Source organism: Microtus ochrogaster, chromosome 10 (assembly GCF_000317375.1).
Source record: "Microtus ochrogaster isolate Prairie Vole_2 chromosome 10, MicOch1.0, whole genome shotgun sequence".
NCBI classification, from domain to species: Eukaryota; Metazoa; Chordata; class Mammalia; order Rodentia; family Cricetidae; genus Microtus; species Microtus ochrogaster.
The window spans coordinates 63,753,800-63,763,520 of NC_022016.1; the positions used below are offsets into that span (position 1 = coordinate 63,753,800).

At 50.2% G+C, this 9,721-nt stretch overlaps 1 protein-coding gene across 3 annotated transcripts in view; it reads right to left on the reverse strand.

The window, feature by feature from the left end:
- The window catches only part of P3h1 (prolyl 3-hydroxylase 1), a 14,751-nt gene that overhangs the window by 2,453 nt on the left and 2,577 nt on the right, over nt 1–9,721 (reverse strand). The window contains exons 3-13 of one of the 3 annotated variants that reach the window (XM_026782222.1): nt 9,070–9,259; nt 8,246–8,377; nt 7,474–7,613; nt 6,293–6,327; nt 5,015–5,104; nt 4,698–4,718; nt 4,375–4,496; nt 2,709–2,836; nt 2,493–2,588; nt 1,878–2,028; nt 352–469 (exon numbers count right to left, since the gene is read on the reverse strand). In XM_026782222.1, coding sequence (XP_026638023.1) covers nt 352–469; nt 1,878–2,028; nt 2,493–2,588; nt 2,709–2,836; nt 4,375–4,496; nt 4,698–4,718; nt 5,015–5,104; nt 6,293–6,327; nt 7,474–7,613; nt 8,246–8,377; nt 9,070–9,259 — 1,223 coding nt within the window. Of the gene's footprint in view, nt 1–351; nt 470–1,877; nt 2,029–2,492; nt 2,589–2,708; nt 2,837–4,374; nt 4,497–4,665; nt 4,719–5,014; nt 5,105–6,292; nt 6,331–7,473; nt 7,614–8,245; nt 8,378–9,069; nt 9,260–9,721 lie in introns of all 3 variants that reach the window. The other 2 variants (XM_026782221.1, XM_005353342.3) reach the window with 2 other exon arrangements.

Below are 9,721 nucleotides of genomic sequence, written 5' to 3' on the forward strand. Positions count from 1 at the left end.
GCCCACACTGTGTGCTTTCAGCCAGCAGCTGGAGGCCAGAAGCTTTTCTGAATCTATACACATCTCACAAGGTCCCCCCAACCACCTGGGAGACTCCATCACACCCTAGCTAGTGAGCTTGTGTGCCCAACCCCGCATGCCTTCCTATCACACCCTCCTGAGGGCTTCCCTTACTGACAGTCTTCCTGTGTCTTCCTATGTGGAAACTAGGGTGAGGGCTGGCCCCTGCAGACAGCTTGCCTCTGCCCGTGTGTGCGTGTGTGCACCAAGGGTAGGGAGGCAGAGTACAGGACATGGAGGGACTTCCAAGGGCAAGCACAGTGCCCTGGCACCCCCCTGTGGTGCACTTACCTGTAGTCCCGGAAAGTGTAGGCAGGGGGCTCCTTGATGCACACGAGGGTCTCAGCATTCAGGATGCAGTTATCCACATGGACTGGGTGGCTACTGTCCTTCCTCTCAGCCTGCGACTCTGAGGCCAAGATAATCCATGTTAGAGTAGGACATCCAAGAGACACAGTGAGAGACTCTCTTGTTGACACATGGAGCAGGGGACAGAGGAGTGCCCTCAAATGTATGTGAGTCTATGGATCTGTCATGGACTGGGCTGTGAGGAGTCTTTGGTTAAGCCAAAGCTTAGCGATGCCAACAAAGCAGATTGGGCTGAGGGCCACCATCCTGGGAGAGCTAGACTTTCTTAAATAGAAGGACCGTAGTGGTAAACAGAGGAAGCTGGTGGGCACAGCAGGCCTGCAGGAGGGGTGGCGCAGCTCAACAGAAGCAGCATAGTGTAGCCAGAGAAGTGGGGCTCTGGGACTGGGGATGGCAGAGAACCACACAGGGAGAAAATGTGGAAAGAGAACAGACAGGGTGGCTGTAAATGCCAGTGGATCACACCTCCTCCAGTGTAAACCTTGGCACACTTTGTGTGGGGATGGCAGATGCTGCCCCTTCGGGTCACCAGCACCTGCCTGTCTTCCTCTACACCTCTCCTGGGGCATCTCTTCTCTCTGCCTCCTTGACACTTCCAGATTTCCAGCCTTCATGCTCACCCACTATGGCCAGTTCCCCCGCCTCTATTCTGCTCCACCTGCTCCCAATCTCGCCACATAGAGTAACAAGATTCATCTTTTAAAAAGGAAGGCTCTGCCAGGTCCTGCAGTGTCTGCTGACTCCTCCCTGTGCCAGCACTCCTCCACCTCGAGGCTCTGTGGCACGCAGCCAAGTGCCTGACACATTCCTGCTGTGTCCAGATTTTCTTCGAGCTTTTAACACCCTGAGGGAGAGAGAACTGCCAGCCACCTTCCAAGGAGGTGTTGGTGCCAGAGTCTTCTGAACGCTACAGCAGGACAGAGCTGGCTGTGGGCCACAAGTGATCCCTGAAGCCTGGCTCTGCCTCCCCCTGCTCAGGGGAGCACAGGGCATATCAGGGAGAAGAACAAGGTCTTGTACCTCTTGGACCTCATGCCCTAGCTCCCACACAAGACTGGTATCTAACAGTTACTAAGAGAGCGCTTGCTTGCTGCACAGTGCAGGACCGAGTGAAAACGATAACACGAACTCCAGAAAGAACATGGCTCTCTGTGAGTTGGCAACATTCTCAGCTCCCATGGTGCTTCCATTCTGTTAGAACTGCTCTCCCTGGCTTGCAGGGCTTCCTGTTTCCCTGTGGACTCCACAAACACATCCATCCTGCAAACTTCCCACCACTTTCCCTGGAAGGCTTCCTGACCCCTGGCTAGTTGACGGGGTCTTTCTCCATGCTACTGCCAGATTCAACATGCTGGGCTGCAGCCTACGTACTTGCGCAGGTTTCTCAGCCACCGAGAAGGGACCACCCCCTCCTCTTCTCCGTGTCCTCAGTGTCCCGTGAGGCCTACCTTCTATTGCAGTACGGCATACCAGGTGGGAGAAGGAGAAGTAGAGAGGTGTGTCCAGGCGGAAGTAAGACTCCATGACACGCCGAACCTTCTCTGTCACATTATAGTACATGTGGGCACTCTGCAGAGGAACTTTCCCCTCCTGCCCAAGCTGCAAAGAACACTGGTGGTGAGCTGCCCTGACGCTCCTCTACAGGCTGCCAGGACACTGAGGTTCAGGCTGCATACCGAGAGCATCTCCCTCCCGCTGCTGAAGGGACAAGCTCTCTGTTCACTACACCCGACAGTCTCCTCTCCTCTCTCCTTCATATTTCACGTACCCTGTTGAGGAACACGGCCTCTGGGGTCAGCCCCGATTCACAGCCAGCCCACATGCCTGGGGACCCATCTGATCTCACTTGCCTCATTTTTATTACACCTCATCTAACAGCCAAGATTTACAAGGAAATCTCGTTGGCAGAGCTTATCCTCACTCCTGGCAGCTGTGATGTCAGCAACGAGACACTTCTCCCTATCTACCTCCCACCCCGACTCCTCCAGAGCTGGAGTGCCCTCCTCCTCCCTCGCCAGTGATTCTCCCTGCCCCATGCTCTAGAGAGCCAGGATGGATTTTACCTTGAGAGCCTTGAGGACAGTGACACCGTAGAACTTTTCATTTGGGGTGTGTGGAGAGGTCTGGCCTCGGTAGCCATCTCCTGAAGTTGCTGCTGCCTAATGGGCCCAGAAGACAAGACAAAGTTAGTCAGGGCAGTGTCTGATGAGAGGTGACAACTACGGGTAACAGGGACCCATGCACCCAGGAGGAGCACTTGGAAGCAGGGTGATGCTTACATTGGTCAGTCTCTGCAGCTCCTGGCACTCGTCGTCAGAGATCACACCATCCATCACCACCCGCTGGGAGCCGTTCAAGACTTTGGAGTTCATAGTGAGACTGATGCCTTCATACAGCAAGGGGCCACCTGCAAATCAAGGACAAGACTGACGAGTCCCACAGAGGCTCTGCCCAAGGCCTCCCTGGAAAACATAGGCATCCCAGAGAAACCCCTCCCCTGTCACTTCCAAAGGAAGTGTAGTCCAGAGGACAGGATCAGAAGGTCCAGATCCTAGGCCTCACTCTGCCGACAAACAGCTGCTAGCTCTTGGGCCTCTACCCACTGAGTGAACGGCTACATGTAGTCTTAAAACATGCACTTCAGAATTAAAGAACTAACTGGGCTTGAGTCCCTGAATCCCCCACTTACTGTGTGACCTTAGCAGATTACTTAATTTACTAAAATTACTCTGAGGTTAATTTCTTTTAAATATTTTATTTTTATGTGTGTGGGTGTTTTGCCTGCATGTATATCTGTGTACCACGTGTGCCTGGTGCCCAACAAATTCAGAAGAAGAAATCAGATCCCCATAAGACTGAAGTTACAGACAGTTATGAGCCACCCTATGGGTTCTGGGACTCAAACCTGACTCTTCCGGAAGAGTAGCCAGTGCTCTTACTGCTCAGCCATCTCTTCAGACACATTTTTTTTTTCCTTTTTCAAGACAGAATCTCATTGTGTAGACCTGGCTGGCCTCAAACTCAGAGAGTTGCTAGCTTTTTTTTTTTTTTTAAAAGATGTATTTATTATGTACACAGTGTTCTGCCTGCATGTATGCCTGCAGACCAGAAGAGGACACCAGATCTCTCATTACACTACACACAGTTGTGAGCCACCATGTGGTTGGTGAGAACTGAACTCAGGACCTCTGGAAGAGCAGCCAGTGCTCTTAACCTCTGAGCCATCTCTCCAGTCCGGTTTTTTTTTTTTTTTTTTTTTTCAGGGTTTCTCTGTGTAGCTTTGGAGCCTGTCCTAGAACTTGCTCTATAGACCAGGCTGGCCTCAAACTCACAGACATCCACCTGCCTCTGCCTCCGAGTGCCACTACGGCCCAGCCCAACCTTAATTTTTGATTAATTACTCTAATAGCAGCTACCTTATGAGTTTGACAGCAAGGTAATGTGAACACATAGAGGATGTGAATGGGGGAGGCTTGACTACTGTGGATACACGTATGGTCCTGGTGTTTGTGTGTGGGAAAGGAGAAGAACAGACAGGAGGTGACCGGGCCTATGTGGGCCAAAGGCAATGGAAGAGGAAAAGGCAGGAGAGGAGAAGGAGAGTATCACCAGGGGTTGGGAGCACGGCAAATGGAGCAGAGAAGACAGGAAGGTTTTGGCGTTTGATAATACCATGAGAAGAGTTTGGAGAGGGAGATAGGAAGGTTTATGCCATCCAGACTTACTGTGACTATGCTGGTCTAACTGACACAGGAATCTCACTGCTAAGGCAAAGGCCCATTCTCAGGGCTGTCTGGATGTGGAGGAAGTCCTGGTGCCTACTGTTCAGGCAGACGCTGGGATGTGATGGACTGAACAAAGCCCTAGTGGGTGCTGCCGCCTGGTGAATGTGGGGAGACCTGTCTGGCTGCCCACTTGTGGACATGCCCCCCTCTGCTGGCTCACCTTCCCTAGTCAGTCTGCTCACATCCAAAGACTCCTTGGTCTTCTCCTCCACGAGGGTCTCGATCTCCTTCATAAGGTCACCAATCTCCTGGGAGATGCGGGCTGCAGTTTCACGCTCTGACCTGTGAGCATGGCAGTGTTGAAGGTTGTGGGGGCCGGCCCCGGTTCCCACCCCAACCTCCCAGACTGGGCTTGCCCACCCCTGGCAGGAGTTCTCATCTGCCTGGGCGCAGGAAGCCTCAAGCGCTTCGTCAGACCGATCCAACCATGGCATTTCTACAAGGCCCTCACTTCTGTTTCTCTTGCAGTCTCTTGGGAATCACCTCTTCCGGGGTCCATGAGTCCTGAGGTGGGTCAGAATAACAAGTAGGGTGACTTAACCTTCCAGGTCCCAGTGTATGACACGGGGCTTCCAGGAGTTCACTGCCTCAATGCCTGTGAGGGAGTGGGCTCTGAAACCTGTCACTTTTAGTGGCCCAGGGTTCCCTTCCCTCTTCCACTTTGCCTCCTACCCTCAGGGTCCACATTCTTGGATCAGCCCCACAGTCTCTCCTCAGAGCTATACAGCGTGGACTCCCTCACCTCTCAGTGCCCCCCTCCTTCCCTCTTTCCCTTCCTTCTAGTTCCTGCTGTGGCTCACCGGATCCACAAAGGGAATTCCAAAAATGTCGTAAGCGAAGAAAAGCAGTTCTTTCTCCAGCAGGCTTCGTTGTCGGTAATCCTGGGCATTCTGAGGAAACAAAGACTCTCCTAGAATTTAGCCCTACCCTTTAGCCCTAGGGCGGTCTTCCCTGGCATTTTACATTCCTGTATTTCTCCCCATCACAGGTTATGTGCTGCCCAGTCTGGGCCAAAGGTCTCTCTTCTGTGCTCAAGAAGACCCTGAGGGCAGCATAACTCAGCTGTACTGGATGGAACATCCCAGTGGATCTCCCAAACAGATCTGATGATTCTCAGAATGGAACATGTGCTTCACAACACCATTTTTTTTTCAATTCTGGGAACCGAACCCAGGGCTTCAAACATGCTAGTAAGCTCTGTGCCAATGGAGCTGTACCTGCAGCCCTCCTTTTACTTTCTTTGTTATATTTTATTTCTTTATTTCGTGTGTTCTGGAGCATACAACTTCCACAGTGCATGTGTGGAGGTCAGGGGGTAATTTTGTGGAGTCTATGGTCTCTGTCCAGCTTTATGTGGGTTCTATAGATTAAACTAGGTCACAAGCTTGTATGGCAAACAATTTTTTAAAAGAATCTTTTTTTTTTAAATATTTATTTATTATGTATACAATATTCTGTCTGTATGTCTGCACCAGACCTCATTACAGATGGTTGTGAGCCACCATGTGGTTGCTGGGAATTGAACTCAGGACCTTTGGAAGAGTAGGCGATGCTCTTAACCACTGAGCCATCTCTCCAGCCCCCCTAAAAGAATCTTTTATTCTATTTATTGTATGTGTATGCACATGTGTGCATGTGTGCGTGTATACATACAAATGCCGCACTGTAGGTGTGGAGGTTGGAGAATAATTGCCAGTTCCCCCTTGCATCATTTGGGTCCAGAGATCAAGCTCAGGTCATCAGTCTCGGCAGCAAATGCCTTTACCCACTGAGTCATCTTGTTTGCCATTTTTGTTTTGAGACCAGGTCTTTCTATGCAGCCCGGGCTAGCCTTGAGCTTGTGATCCTTATGCCTTTGCTTCCTGAGTGGGAGCCCATGGGTTAGAGTAAGGAGCAGCAGCACTGAAAGTGATACTCCACTCAAATTCAGGGACTGGGTCCGCAGGCCCATGTTCTTGCTACTTGGCCACCTGCCACCCCTCAGAAGTTCCAGACCCCATCCCCCTGAAGGCAGGCAGCTGCAGAACAGCTAAGCGTGGCATTCTGATATCCCATGTGTGCTCAGGGGGAGGGCTTACCCAGGGCAGGGAAACTGAGTCCTTTCTGGGGTCCCCTGCTAGGATCCAAGCAGCAGAAGGAAGAGAAAAGGACAGTAATAAAGGTGAGGGCGTTCAAGGGGAGACATGTTAAAGGAGTCTACCCATCAGCTACCAGAATCGCCCAAGAAGATGAAATTTGAAGGAGTTTAAATTGTTTGCTTCCTCCTCCAAACGCCAGACACCAAGTCACATGTGCTACCTCATTTAACTCTCACCAACAAGTCAATGAGGGTACAGGAAGCAGACCCCATTGCTACTACTTATTAGCCTACAATGACCTACTGAGTATCAGCCATGAGTCAGGAACCATGTCAGTACAGGGACAAGGCAGACAGCAGAATCCAGCTGCCACTAACTAATAAGATCCAGCGCACAAGTTATTTCACCTGCATGTTCTCATCGCTACAGCAGGCAGAATGCCTGCACAAATGACAGTCACACTGACTACAAAGGGGTAAGGGGCAAGGCCCGGGCTGGGGCTCAAACCAATGCTGGCGACTCCCTTCCCGGCGGAGAGTTCTAGGTAAACGTTTCCAGGTGGAGTATTTTCCTTCCCCTTCCTGGGCTAATAGGTGACAAGGAAGGAAAAAAGTATTAACTAAGCAAGACAAAGACAGGAAAGGCCTTCTTAAAGCTAGACGGCCACCACCTAGTGGCCAACAAGGGTAACTACAAGAAAGCAAGCGTCACCTGGGAGGAGCTGACAATATGATTCTTTTCTCTGGAGTCTCAATTCCAGAGCTGTGTGGAGGAACCATGTCTTCCCCACAGATAGAAGTCTTTCTTTCTCATTCTAGGGCCGTGAGAAATGCTGACTTATAGGAGAGAACAGACGATGGCAGGGAGACACGCACTTGGCGGGGAACGGAACCAGAAACCCATTATAAAGGAAACAGCGCTGGCGTTGGGCAATGGCATCCAGCAGCATCTTGGGTTGGGTATCAAGCAAGGCAGAGAAACCTCTGCGTTCCAAGTTGAAGAGCACACACCCAAATCCAGAGGCCGCTGTGAGGTTCTGGCCTTCTGCAAACTCCTGGTACTCCTCCCCACCCCGAGTGACAAGCTGAGTCCAGAACTTGTTCCACCCTGCACCAGCAGTACCCTTCTGCTTCCTGATTGGGTTCAGCCAGAAGCTGTCCTCACTGAAGCAACCCTCCTACCTCCCGAGGACTGATGGAGCTGGCTTCTTCTTCTCCAAGCATGGCTGTGTAATAGGCCAGATTCTGGCTCATCACCTCATCATTAGGGAAGAAGAGGAGGTAGGTCTTGGCACATTCAATAGCCTGTGTATAGTTCCCAACTGTAAAGGAAGAAAAGTGAATGTCTTTGAGGAAAGGGTGTAATCATGGGCACCAACATCCATTTAGCATCTGGTTGCAGGGAAGCCTTGAGGCCATGATGACAGGGCAAAGCAAGACTTGCTACACAACATAACTGTTTAGAAGAGGAAGATCATAAACAGATATCCTCAACTCAACTATACACGTACTTGTGGACATGCTATAATGGCCAGTGCCCAGTAGGTACCCAGCACACAACTGCTGATTTGCTGCCCCGTGCCCCCCTCTACACCCCCTCTGTTGGGATATTTTTAGTCCCTTTACTGGGAGGAGGTCTGGCCATGTCCTGTGAGCTGGTTTCAACAGTAGTACAGCCTTACTTTTGCTATTCATTTTAATTCAAATGCAAAAATTGATTACAAATGCAAAAAGAGGGTCCAAATAAGAGGCCCTGGAGTCCTCTGTTCTTAGCTTTTGGGCCACTGACATTGGCTACCTTGGCCAGTGGCTTGTGACGAAATACCCAGGGATCACTGGACATGTGGCCTCCCATAGACATATATGCTAGACACACTGAAGAAGTAGAGTGGCTGCAAACCCTGCTGTCTGGCTAACCTTCTTGTTGAGGCATCAGAGAGAAAGCAGGCCTTACTGTTATAGTAGGCAAACTGTAGATAATTATAATGTGAAGGAAGGAAGTCTTCGAAAGGCTTTTCTCGACTCGGGTGGGAAGCCAGCTCGGTGACACAGCTCTGCTTACAGCTGAGGACCTGGACATAATGATCTGGAAGGAACCAAAGATGAGGAATAAGAAAGTCATGGTTTAGGATTCAAATTCTGGCTCGATGGACAAACTGAAGTGGAAAGCAATTTCTGTGTGGTGGAGATGCACATATATCTGTGCACGTGTGTGCAGGGGTGTGATACGTGTGAATGCTCATGTGTCGAGGCCAGAGGTGATGGCAGGGGTCTTCAGCATTTCCCACCTCATTACTACTTTTTTTTCGAGACAGGGTCTCTCCCACAGAAGCTCACACATATGATGAGACTGTCTGATCACCAAGCTCTAGTACAGGGATTACACGGATGTGGGTGCTTAGGAATCTTTTGTTTGAGGCAGAGGCAGGCAGATCTTTGTGAGTTCAAGGTCAGCCCGGTCTACAGAGCAAGTTCCAGGACAGCCAGTTCTACAGAGAAACCTTGTCTCGAAAAACATTAAAAAAAAAAAAAAAAAAAAAAAAACAAAAAAAAAAAAAAAAAAAAAAAAAATGGAGAAAGTGCTCAGTGTTTATGGATTGGAAGAATCACTCAACAGGTTAAAGTGAAAAATCTCATCAACTTCAGTTTAAAAAAAAAAATCCAAAATGAAAGAAAAAAATGAAAGAAAAAAAGAAGAGATTGAGGATGAGGCTTCAGGTAGTGTGTGCACGCATCAATTTAACCTCACAGTCCTGGGAGGGTGGCGAATGGACGCACCTGTGATGGCCTGGAAGAGGTCAGCACTGTAGTCTAGGTAGTTGTAGCCATCGTAGTCATAGGGCCCTTCACAGAGGGCACGGCACTCCTCATCAGCCACAAAGTACTCTTGCAGCGCGGCCTCTAGGTGGGGCACAGCTTCCTGGGGCTTTTCCTCAGAGTAGAGGCGCACTCCTAGCCGAAACTCATGCTACTGGAGGAAAGGTATACTCAAACAGGCCCCTGAGGAACCCCTCACCTTGTCTGAAATCCCTGACATGAAGGTCCTAATCCCTACTTCTAAAACTGTGGACGGAAAGGGAGAGTCTGGGTCTGCTACATGAAGAAGCTGTGAGTAGACGGGCTTCCCCGTAGCTTTGGATACACACAGAACTCCTAGTGCAGGGGAAGGCAGAGTTTGCTGTAATCCTTATACATTGCTGGAGAGCCTACAGTTTCCAGATAACGGGCTAGAGAAAGATGCTTCAGTGATTAACAACATGTACTTTCAGAGGATTTGAGATTAGTTCCCAGCATCCACATACAGTGGCTGGCAACTGCCTATGACTCCAGCTCTAGGGGCTATGATATTCTCTCCCTTCTCTCCCGGCCTCCTCAGGCACCCACATAAATTCTCTCTCTCTCTCTCTCTCTCTCTCTCTCTCTCTCTCTC